The sequence below is a fragment of the Octopus sinensis genome, linkage group LG9 (assembly GCF_006345805.1).
Source record: "Octopus sinensis linkage group LG9, ASM634580v1, whole genome shotgun sequence".
NCBI lineage: Eukaryota > Metazoa > Mollusca > Cephalopoda > Octopoda > Octopodidae > Octopus > Octopus sinensis.
Window position 1 is genome coordinate 65797144 of NC_043005.1, and position 13366 is coordinate 65810509.

Here is a 13366-nt window from a genome sequence, read left to right on the forward strand (position 1 = left end):
CATCTCACTACCACAAAGAATTGCACTACATGCACAAATAACACACACTCTACCCTTTACTCAAAGAGAGAATCCCTTTGTTGCCAGCAGAAGTAATAGCTCCCTCAACATATTCCCATTTTGTCCTTACTCTGTCTACTATGCTTTCAGAGCACCTTCCTCCACTGCTAGTAAGTTTAACCAGGTAACAGAAGCTATTAACTACTTTTATAGAGCCTTCCAAACATTTAAAAGGAATTTATTTTACTACTGAACTAACAATTCCTCAACATCTTTCTCAGAGAGGCACAAGCACCTACACACACATATACACACACGGCAGTAACTTCCACCTACCAAATTCAATCACAAAGCTTCAGTCAGCCCGGGGTTATAGCAGAAGACACTTGCCCAAAGTGCCACGCAGTGGGACTGAACCCGAAACCATATAGCTGGGAAGCGAGCTGCCTAACCACACAGCCATCCCCACACCTGTTACATATGTCTTTATTCACTGTCAGCCTGCCTGAGATTTCAGTATACGTCTTGTACAATCATAGTGCACACCATATGGAGTTCTGACCTACTTTTTTCTGTTCATCAAGCACAGCCATTTTCTTGCAGTCTTGTCGTCATCTCTACTCACTAAAACCTTGGTCTTTGCCAAGTTCATGCTGAGGTTTCTTGGTTCAAGGTTTTACTTCCACAGTTGAGATTTCTCCTCTAAGTCCTTCACAGACTCTGCTTTAAGAACATTAATACATATGAGTTCCCACTGACAGCCAGCCTTAAACTCTTCTGTTAAAGCTTGGAAAACAATAATAAATAGAAGAAGGCAGAGAACTGAGCCTTGGTAAACACCTACCTGTACACTAAATTCCTCACTGAACTCATTGCCAACTCTCACTTTACAGAAAACAGTACACAGCTTGCCCTGCTCTAACAAACCACTGCTCAACAACTGGTGTTAGTACGTTTACATCCCTGTAACTTAGCAGTTCAGCAAAAAATAATCAATAGAGCAAGTGCCAGACTTAAAAAATTCTCCAAGGCAGTGCTCCAGCATGACCACAGACTAATGACTGAAACAAGTAAAAAAAAACACTACCAGATAATGTAGGAGGGATAGTGTTTTTAGAACAGTATTGCAGATATGAATGCTTGTTGGGAAAGACTGTGAATATAGGCATAGGAGTGGCTGTGTGGTAAGTAACTTGCTTACCAACCACATAGTTCCGGGTTCGGACCCACTGCGTGGCACCTTGGGCAAGTGTCTTCTACTATAGCCTCGGACCGACCAAAGCTTTGTGAGGGGACAGAAACTGAAAGCAGCCCGTCATATATATGTATATATATATATGGATGTGTGTGTGTGTGTTTATGTTTGTGTGTGTGTTTGTCCCCCCAACATTGCTTGACAACCTATGCTGGTGTCTTTACATCCCCGTAACTTAGCGGTTCAGCAAAAGAGACTGACAGAATAAGTCCTGGGGTCGATTTGTTCAACTAAAAGGCGGTGCTCCAGCATGGCAACTGTCAAATGACTGAAATAAGTAAAAGAATAAAAAAGAGAGTACAGTAGCAGTGATTGGGAATTTTGGAGGTTGTTAATGGCAAAAAACTGCAGTTTTCACATATCCAGGTGATTCTGTTATCTAAGGAATCTGTATGAAACCTGTGATATGAAGTATTGTTTTGTGATCTTTGTAACTTGTTAAAAGTGTGATGGATTCAATACTTGTGCATTGATTGACATTTTATTTATTGTCATCTATATAGGCTGTAAATGTAGAAGTTTCATATGTACAAGCATACCCCAGGTCACCACTACTTCAGGTTACAGGATTCCACACTTATGGAAATAGCAGAGTATGACCATTAATTTCAGGATATGATCTGTAATTTTGCTCTTACAGAAACTTGAATTGCATAGTTTTAAATTGCCAACAGTTTAAAACTACACTTTCTTCTTAACTCATTGGCCACTTGTGTTGTACTTAAGATCAAAGTATATATAAGTAATGTTTATTGCTACTTAAACATGACTGTTCTGTAGGAACTGATGTTACTACCATTTTAACCCCAGGAGGACATCTCCTCCAACTGGTCATTTGATGCAGCCTGCACCCGATATATATTGCAAGCAGGGAAACAAACTCCTACCATCCACCAGCAACAGGGCCACCAGACTGTACGGAACTGCCATATTGATGTGGCAATAAATGTAACTTCTTAGTATAGTTACTACTTCCATCTCTTATACAGATTTTCTAATTAGCTACTTTGCTTGTTTCAAAGTATATGGTTAACGATTTGAAAAACTAACATCACATTACATACAAACACATGTATATATAATGTACATAATGTGAATATTGTGAAGCCATTAATACCAACACATTTTTCTCTGTCTTTTTCCTCTCTCTCTCTCTCTATCTCTCTCCATTATTTTCCCTTTCATCCATTTCTAATTAAGAGCCTAGGCTCAAAACGTCAAGGAGTTTTCCATTCTTCCTGAGCATCAAACTAATACACCTGTTTGTTGTTCCCTCACCTATTTTTGTCTTTTGTTTCTATACATTTGAACCACACACACACACACACGCTCACACATGCACATGTGTGTGTGTGTGTAATTGTGTGTGTATGTGGGTTTCTATCATCAATACCAACACAACCACCAACAGCAACAATACATAGTATTCTTTTATTCTTTTACTTTTCTACTTGTTTCAGTCATTTGACTGTGGCCATGCTGGAGCACCACCTTTAGTCGAGCAAATCAACCCCAGGACTTATTCTTTGTAAGCCTAGTACTTATTCTATCGGTCTCTTTTGCCAAACCGTTAAGTTACAGGGCCGTAAACACACCAGCATCGGTTGTCAAGCGATGTTGGGGATGGGGGGACAAACACAGACACACATACATACATATATGTATACATATATACAACGGGCTTCTTTCAGTTTCCGTTTACCAAATCCACTCACAAGGCTTTGGTCGGCCCAAGGCTATAGTAGAAGACACTTGCCCAAGGTGTCACACAGTGGGACTGAACCCGGAACCATGTGGTTGGTAAGCAAGCTACTTACCACACAACCAAATCAATGTCAAATAAAAACATATAATGTGGTATTCTAGTGTATTTTAAAAGTTAAATGAAATGTCTTTGGTCTTTGGTCTATGAGGATTGACTTGAGACGAGACTAAACAGCCACAACAATATAATTGACCACCACACCACAAACAATACCCAGCCATCATCATTAACATCTAAATCAATTCAGTCCACATCATGACCACTATCAACCCACCAACTTTTGAATCCAATTGGCTACAACAGATATCAGCATGTATGCCAACATATGTATGTATGACTGTGTGTATATGAGTGCTTTTGTATGAGTGTGTTGTGTGTGTGTTTATGCCATATATCAGAACTGCAAGGGGAAAATTGCTTATAAAATCTGGTGCCCCTTCAACTAACTGTAATCATAAATACTTTCTGTTCTTCAGTCCTTCCCCCTTTTCATTTCATTTTAATTATTACATCCATGGGAATAAGACAATTTTCCACTCTCACAAAACAGATCTTTCCTGGGTCAATGTTTTTTATTACATATTTATTATAGATAATTAAATCACTGCTGCTGTTGGATTTACCTTCAATTTAAGATGTCTAGAAGGAAGCTATTAAGTAGAAATCAAGGCAGTAGTGCAAAAAGGAACAATAAAGGGATTACACTGGATATTAAACTTGATGTGGGAGAAGATTAAGTTACATTGTCAAAACATTAAATCTTGCAATGTCTACAGTTGGAACAATGCATGACAACAAAGAGAAAATGATGTCAATTGCTCAAGAAGCTAGTCTTTTAACTGTCTGTACCTTATTTTTCCATAGATCCAAAGTAATGCTTAAAAAGGAACGACTCTTGAGAGTGTGGATTGAGGATCAGAGTCAGTATAATGTGCCAATAAACATGATGGTAATTCAAAAAAAAAAAAAAAAGAAACCTTAAAAGTTTACATGATGAATTGCAGAGAAAGGAAAGAAAAACTACCATAAAAACCCATGTAATATGCACACCTGTGTAATTTACACAGGTGATTTTCAGGATAAAAATTGTTAAAAAATTTGCACCCAAAAGTTTTCAGAATTGCTGAAATGGCCAGGGGGAATGTATTTAGCATAATTTCACTTACTTATGATTAGATTTTATCAAATTTTCAATAAATAGAAATAATTTCTGTTTAACAGGTATCACATTTAAAGCTATTAAATTACAAGGTGTTTGTGTTGTTTATAACAAACTTTATTTTACATTTCTTGCTCATATGAGATTATGTCCGATCTTTAGCATATTTCTGTATGTCTTCTCAAATTACAATCACAGAAAAAGTTATTGATAAGGATTATCAACAAAAACAAAGCTGATAAATACATACAGGTGTTGTAAATAAAGTTCAATTACCAATAAACATCACCTTGGATGACACTTTACTCAACTGAGTAAAATATGGCCCGGACTGTAATTACCAGCATAAATATCAGACTTCAAAAGGTAGTTAACCATTTAATCGTTTTAGTAAATTTATACAGAAAAAGTAAGTATTATACTGTCCAGCATAAATAAAAGTCAACTTCATTATATTTAAGCCCTTGTGGAGGCGCAATGGCCCAGTGGTTAGGGCAGCGGACTCGCGGTCATAGGATCGCGGTTTCGATTCCCAGACCAGGCGTTGTGAGTGTTTATTGAGCGAAAACACCTAAAGCTCCACGAGGCTCCGGCAGGGGGTGGTGGTGATCCCTGCTGTACTCTTTCACCACAACTTTCTCTCAATCTTACTTCCTGTTTCTGTTGTACCTGTATTTCAAAGGGCCGGCCTTGTCACTCTCTGTGTCACACTGAATATCCCCGAGAACTACGTTAAGGGTGCACGTGTCTGTGGAGTGCTCAGCCACTTACACATTAATTTCACGAGCAGGCTGTTCTGTTGATTCGGATCAACCGGAACCCTCATCGTCGTAACCAACGGAGTGCTTCCATCCATCATTTAAGCCCTTATTTTTTTCTGTAAAAACCTATTCTGACATTAAATGAATCAACTTCCAGAACAAATGTTTATGTTTTGTACTTGTTTTTTCAACAAAAAAAAAACTAAAAAAATTCTAGAAATAATCTATTCATGTAATTTACACACCCCTAAAGTTTATTTTTATTTTTGTGAAAAAATGTGTAAATTACATGGGTTTTTAAGGTAACAAATCACTTCTTTTTGGATAGTAAAGGCTGGTTTGAGAGGTTTAAGAAGTATCTTTATCTTTCTTTTATCTTTTAATCATTTCAGTCATTTGACTGCGGCCATGCTGGAGCACCACCTTTTAGTCGAGCAAATCGACCCCAGGACTTATTCTTTGGAAGCCAAGCACTTATTCTATCGATCCCTTTTGCCAAACCGCTATTTTACAGGGACGTAAACACACCACCATCGGTTGTTAAGCAATGTTGGGGGAAAAAAACACAGACACACACATACATACATATGATGGGCTTCTTTCAGTTTCCGTCTACCAAATCCACTCACAAGGCTTTGGTTGGCCCAAGGCTATAGTAGAGGACACTTGCCCAAGGTGCCACGCAGTGGAATGAACCCGGAACCATGTGGTTGGCAAACAAGCTACTTACCTTGCACCACATAAAAATGACTGGTGGAACTGTGAGTGCTGATACAGAGGTTGCTATTCATTATCCTTGGCAGTTAAAGAAAATGAGTACACACCCAAAGCAAATATACCATGCTGATGAAATTGCACTTTTCTTGAAGAGCATGCCTGCAAGAACTTTTATTTCTCAAGAAGAAAAATCAACACCAGGATTTAAAGCTTCCAAAAATTGTCTGACACTTCTTTTGGGAGGAAATATCACTGGTGAAATGGATTTAAAGCTCCTACACATGTACCACTCTGAAAATCCAAGAGTTTTCAAGGATTACACAAAGTTTAATCTACCTCTGATTTAGCATTCAGTATGAAGGTATGGATAGCTAAGAGCCTTTTTCAAAAAGTGGTTTACAAATGATTTTTTGTCTTGCTGTAGAAAGGCACAATGTTAGATATATTTTCAACAAAGCATTGCTTCCTTTAGACAATGCACCAAGCCACCCAGTGCACTTAATTGACCTTTCAATAATGTGAGAATAGGATAGTTAAACCTTCAACTTTGACTAATGCTTTGGAAAATATATGGCAAGACAGTATCTGTGACATTGCAAGGTTTTTTTCAAGCAGAAAGTCTACATAAATTCAATAAGATATTGTGACATTTCCAAAGGATGTAGGATTTGAGGAAATCATAGAAGATTATGTTATTGAGTTGCAAAGTATTCCAGAGAAAAAGTTTATCCAATTAAGAGCTGATACAGTTAGAAAAAGAACAAGCTGAGAATACAGATGAGACAATGGAAGTTCCACCTACACCACTTAAATTGACTACAAAAATTACTGCCAAAGGATTGGCACTTATAGAGGAAGGTTGGCAGATTTTTGCTCTGTTGGTGCTGATGCCACTTAAAAAGCATCCAGTCCACAATGTGAAGTGAAGGGCATCCAGTTGGAAAAACTATGCCAAAACTCACCTTGTCTGTGCTGGTGCCACGTAAAAAGCACTCAGTCCACTCTGTGAGGTTGTTGGCATTAGGAAGGGCATCCAGCCATAAAAACCATGCCAAGACAGATACAGAAGCCTGGTGTAGTCTTCTACCTGGCCAGCTCCTGTCAAACTATCCAACCCATACCAGCATGGAAGGTGGAAGTTAAACGATGATGACTGTCTGTTTAGAAATTGTCATTTTCTTGTATAAAGTTAATCCTGTAACTTTTTCTGGGTTGTTTTCTTGTGCTTTATTTCAAAAAAGTTTGTAGGAACACAATTTCACTTACTAACATGAAAACCAACAGGAAAATTAATTCTGCATTATGGGATTTAACCTTTTAGTATTCAGATTATTCTGTCAAATGTAATGCTCATATAATCAAATTGTTTTGAATTAATCATGCAAAGACATCATAGTATTGAAATTTTGAGGATGTGATTGCTTATTCTTAGAATGACATTGTAGGATAAGTGTGCAAAGCCAAATCTGGCCAGTTTAAAACATAAAACCGGGAGAATATTTGGATCAGATATGGCCGGTTTAAATGCTAAAGGGTTAATGTCACAGCCAGATTTTCAGGAATACATTACTTTCACAAAGTGAGGAATTCCTTCTTGTAATTCCTGTAATTCTTTTTCATGGAAGTGTTATGTTTCTGTTGTATAAAAATCAGATGTATTTTATGTGTTCTAGTAAGAAAGATGGCGAATTTTGTGAGTAGTTATACAAAAATTGTTGTTTTAACTCTAGGTAATTGAGGGAGGATTAGAACAGTGGTTTGGTGAATGGTAGAAGAGTGAGCCTGTAATGTTACCTGCATATAAGCTTGAGAAGGTGTGGAAAGGTCAAGAGGAAGAATATTTAGGAGATACCATTTTACAAACTACGTATTCTAGATGTGTTGTACTCTACTACATAAAATTGATCTGAAAGACTGTTTGCTGGATAGCATTTTAAGTTTAAGATTTTTAATATTTTGTGTATATGAAGAATTACAGTTGAAAGCTCTCTCAAGGTCAAGAGTAGTTAAGTTGATATATGGTGAGGTTTTTTTTTTAACTGGTAAAAGACATCATGTCATGATTGTGTGAGGTTTGTACCTAGTGGATGGAGGCATGTGGCTTAGTGGTTAGGGTGTTAGACTCGTGATCATAAGATTGTGGTTTCAATTCCTGGACTGGGTGATGTGTCATGTTCTTGAGCAAAACACTTCATTTCACATTGCTCCAGTTCACTCAGCTGACAAAAATGAGTAATTTGTGATGGACCAGTGTCCCATCCAGGTGGAGAATATGCTGGCCCTTATGAGTCAGCATGACTCAAGAAGATACCTTAGGAGGTATCTAGTGTGATAGTTAAGTATAATGATCTAAAATCATAAGGTGAGTTGATGGAAGAAATATGTTGATTATAACAAGAATTAATTTTTCTAGGATTTATGAAAATGTACATCAGAAGATGATGGGTTAATTTTTATTGAGCTTTAAAATTCTGCAGATTTGGGACTGTGAGTGCAATAATTCTATCAGATATATGCTTATAACAATGTTAGACTTTAAAATTTTTGAGTTCCTGCTTTTCTGAAATATCTTTCTTGTTGAAAGAAGTTTGTGAAAGTGTTTTTCACTTTATTCATTGATGTATTTGTCTTGCAATAATGGTATGTATGCAACTGGAGATTGTTTATCATCTGATTGTGATTGTGTGAACGGGCAGAAAGTGCTGTCTGAAGAACTGTAGTTATTTGGGAAGATAGGTAGGTACATTGATGTGGATTATTTAACCCTTTCATTACCAACCCGGCTGAAACCGGATCTGGCTCTGAGTACAAATGTCTTGTTTTCATGAGTTTTGAATTAAGCTTTTGAATTGGGGCTAGTAGATTTTTTGTGTTTCAGCCCATGAATCCATAAAAGCATAATAAAAGTATGTGGCTCCATTTGCCAATCACATTCTTATTGTTGTATAATCAAAAAGTCAATGTCCTAGGATTTTCAGGTTTAAAAATTTTTCTAATTGTCACACATTAATTTCTACCACTCTAAACTACCCACAAAAATAAGAATTTCGATTTTGAGCCACCTTCATCTTCAGGGGATGAAAATTTATATCTAGAGTAGAGTTAAATGCAGCAGTTTTACATTTCTATAATCACCATCAGGTGTATTTTCAGACTATATATAGTTTTATATATATTCAACTGAGTTTTTCATTTCGTCCTGTTTTTGATCTCATTATTGCATAAGAAATCAAGCATTTCAGTAAGTGAATTGATGTGTTCTGTTAAGATTTCAGACCTTACTGTAAGATTAGAGAAGATGGGATCACTAGCATAGATGAAGGTGGTAGTGGGGGGTCCACCCCAGGTGGCACTTTTGGGTCTGCTGTAGACAATGTGTTTTTTTGTGGGGTCCGGGGGCAGCAAATGGAAGGGCCACTCCGGGCAGCACACACTCTAGCTATGCCAGTGGATGGGATGCTCATCAACTGCTCTTATTAAGTAATAGCTGCCTAAACTTTAAATTTTTTAATAAACAGATCCCAAAACATGAAATTTTGCAATTTTTGGTTGGTATTTTTCTACATTAGGTGAGTCAAAAGAATTGATGTTTAGTGTCTAAGGGACTTGAGATGGTGGGGATTAAAGAAACTTTCCAAGGTATCAAACCTATTTGGAACGATTGGTCCCTAAAAATAAAAGAAATTCAATATTTCAAAAATTTTGGAAATTTCCTAAAACTTTAAATGGTAATAAAATCTGAATGGTAACAGCTAAGGGGCTAAACTTTTCAGGAATCACTCCTTTCATACATACTAATAAATGGCGTAAATTTGAAAAAAATCTAAGAACATTCACAAGGGACCCTTGTTGAATTTCACTGGAATGACCCAGTAGTGGTAGTTCAACTAGAAAATTGTAAAAAAAAAATGAAATCAACATTCAGGAAATAAATAATAAGTGTCTGTTTATGTGAAAGATATAATACCAATAATCTGCATATCTTCCAAAATAGCATCAAGGTATTACATTCCAATAATGAATGATGCTGGTTCCTTTTCAATTCCATTCACATCTGTGATACCTTATTGGAATATAAACAGCACCAGCTGCTACTCTATATCAGTGTTTCTTAACCTTTTTTTTTCCTCTGGACTCCTTTTGATTTTTTTTTTTTTACTCCACTGGGCCCTCGTACTCATTCAGTTTTCTTTTTAATCCTATTACATCCCTATAATTAAATATTACTAGGAACTGTATAAAAAAAATTGTTAAAATATTTTGTACATAGTAGAGGCTTAATCGATTTACAGCACATAAACTTTAACAACAAAATCTTATATGGACCCTGCAAGAGTCATAAGGACCCCTGATGAGAGCTATTGATCTATATCATCGATGTCAGAATGAAAGGTAAAGTTAACTTTGGACGGACTTGAACTCAGGACCTAAAGAAGTGATACTAACAACAGCAGAGCAGTTTATGTGACGCTGTGACAATTCTACCAAACCACATAAAATTATAGATCGATTAGACAAAACTATTACTTTTGTTAAAAGAATGTCATTATATTTTCAGTGCTCTAATTAAAATTGTGAGAGTAAGTCGAGAACCTGCAATATCTAGGAATATAAGTAAAACAAGAAATGATAAATCAAAGTATGTGGGACAGTAAGAGTATGTACGATGTTTTCACAAGTTTAGCAGGTGACTGCCAAGTTGTTGCCTGATGGTCTTGTAGAACAATTTTGTTTTCTTTTGAACATCTTCCAAAAATAAACAAAAGAGAAATTTTCATAGATTCACACACAAAAATGTTTAACTGATTAAAAACATTATTTGAATTAATTTTTTAAAAACTTACTCCTTTACCAAGCCGTTTTTTTATATCATATTTCTTAGTAATGTGTGCTTCTAGATCGGCTGTCATTTTTAATATACAAAGGTAACAACAATGTGAGACATTGAATCAGTGCGCATACAAATGTAGTGCACTTTAACAAGTGTTAATATTTGACATTAATAACTGGAAAACATTAAACAAAGCTACGATTGAAAAGTGTACTTCAGTTTTATTTATTAATCATAAATAAAATATATAATCAAATGAAAACTTACATAATTTGCGAATGAATACTAACAAAATAAAGTTATTTGTTTACCTAGCAACAGGTACAGTCTGTTCTTGTTATATGTATTTTTGTATTATAACGGTTTTTACTGAGTTATTTCCATGCATAATTTTACTTTATTGTTTACAGTCCTGTCTGAAGGCGAGATAAATTCAGTTTTGTTAATTTACGCTTCGTTTCAAATTTAAGCTCGCTAAAAAATATTTGAAAATCGATCTCTCTAGCAACTTACCGGTGTTCGTTAAGCGAAATCTCTTTATTTTACCGTAAGAAGAGCAAGTATGCAAATTTTTCTTTCTTTTTAGATAGTATCCAACACTCTGTTCAAGTTAAACATAATTATCACAAGTTTTCGAAATGAATTCTTCTTTTATCTTTTACTTTTTTGTATTTTTATTTATGAGTTGACGCTTCGATGATAATTTATTATTTATGAGTGAAATATATCAAGTTAGCATTGGAAACGTATGAATTAAATATGTTACTACTTTGAAGTTTATGCATCAGGTGACACTTCTTAAGGGTAATTACCTGCGTCGCTTCGTTGAACTTTGGGACAGTGTTGTTATGTTTCTAAATTTTACTTGTTTCTGTCATTAGACTGCGGCCATACTGGGGCACCGCCTTGAAGAATTTTTCGCTGGTTTGGTTTATAGTCTCCTTTGATTTTACTACGGAATCTTGCATACCATTATATAACATACGTTGTGTATTCACTCGTTGAAATAATACACGCCACAAATTATTGCCGAACGAATCAACCAGTACTTAGTTGTTTTTAAGTCTGGTACAGATAAGTTACAAGGACGTAAACACACCAACACCAGTTGTCAAATGGTGATGGGACACAAACACAGACACACATATGTGAGTATGTGTGCGTGTATGTATGTATGCATGTATACGACGGACTTCTTTCAGTTTCCATCTACCAAGTCCTCTCACAAACCTTTGGTCAGCCTGAGGCTTTAGTAGAGGGCACATGCAAGACGAGCCACGCAGTGGGACCGGACCCAGAATCATGTGGATGGGAAACAAACTTCTTACCACACAGCCACACCTGAACCTACTGTTTAATCAAGTTTAACTTAGCTAGTGTAACTGTTCCATTTTTTATGGGATCCAATATATAGATTTTGAATAAAATTTTTAATGGATCTTTACCTTTTGACCGACTGATTTAAAAAATAATTTTTTGTAACTAAACACTTTCAAACTTCGTATACTTGTGGAATGTGTCACATAAAACATCTTTTACTCTTGGCTTTGTTGGGAAAATTCTGTATTTTGGAAGTTATTTTTTGTTAAAGTTGTCGTATTTCGGTAATTTCAACCAATCAATGATGTGTATTCAGCTGAATAAAATCTGAATAAAACAAAAACTATCGGCAGTGTATATTTCGTTTGTCACTGTTATTTATGACATCGTTCGTGCGTTTGTACTGGTTTTAGCTTTAAGGTTTTAGGGTTAGGGTTTTAGGGTTAAGGTTTTGGGGTTAGGGCTAGGGTTTTAGGGTTAGGGTTAGGATTTTAGAGTTTTGGGGTTAGGGTTTTAGAGTTAGGGCTAGGGTTTTAGGGTTAGGGTTAGGATTTTAGGGTTAGGGTTTTAGAGTTAGAGTTACAGAAAAAAATTTTAAATGAAGCACGAACGATTATGATGGTGCCATGAAGTAAACATGCTTCAGATACACTTGTTTATTCATATAAAACGTAACTGAGATTAAATATTTCATAAATAACAGTGACAAACGAAATATACACTGCCAGAAGTTGTTGTTGACAAACAACAGCAGTAATTTTATTCAGCTGAATACACGTCATTGATTGGTTGAAATTACCGAAATATGACAACTTTAACAAAAAATAACTTCCAAAATACAGAATTTTCTCAACAACTCCAAGAGTAAAAGATGTTTTATGTGACACATTCTACCAGTATACAAAATTTGAAAGTGTGTAGTTACAAAAAATTATTTTAAAAATCTTTTGGTCAAAAGGTAAAGATCCTTTTTGATTAACATATGAAACAATTTCAAGTGTAACTAACAATAGGACCCAACCTGGCCAGGGAAGCTGCAAATACACATGTACGCATGCACACACACACACAGGGGTTTTAAAATCCAAGTTAAGAAAAACAGGCACTCATTATAAGGTAAAAGAGTGAGTATATTCATTAGCATTTAATGTCCACTTTTCCATACTTCCATAGGATGGATTGGATGGAATTTGTTGAGATGGATTTTCTACAGCCAGATGCCTTTCCTATCTCTTTCCAAGTAAGATAACATTTTCACCATGATCAGACATGTTTCTATGCAAGATTAGAAAAGAAAGATACTGCTTGCACGACAGAGACATTTATTTACAGCTATCATACGAAGTCAAGACAAGGAGAGATAACACACACACAAACATATACATGGTATACTTTTTTCAGTTTCCATCTACCAAATCCACTCAAAAGACTTTGGTTGGCTCAGGGCTTACAGTAGAAGACAGCATACTGTTAGCTGAGAAATAAAGTAACTGAGGTAGTGAGGATGTGTAATAGGGTTGTAGCAGTACAAGCAGTCAGCACCATATTGGATGAGATC

At 35.9% G+C, this 13366-nt stretch overlaps 1 protein-coding gene across 3 annotated transcripts in view; it reads right to left on the bottom strand.

The window, feature by feature from the left end:
- Positions 1-13366, bottom strand: part of LOC115215579 (extracellular signal-regulated kinase 2) — a 77162-nt gene that overhangs the window by 51947 nt on the left and 11849 nt on the right. Inside the window, exon 1 of one of the 3 annotated variants that reach the window (XM_029784785.2) lies at positions 10502-10613. The exons of 1 other annotated variant lie outside the window; for it this stretch is intronic. In XM_029784785.2, coding sequence (XP_029640645.1) covers positions 10502-10567 — 66 coding nt within the window. In that variant the 5' untranslated portion in view covers positions 10568-10613. Of the gene's footprint in view, positions 1-10501; positions 10614-13366 lie in introns of those variants that run through there. One more of the 3 variants, XM_036506015.1, reaches the window with a different exon arrangement.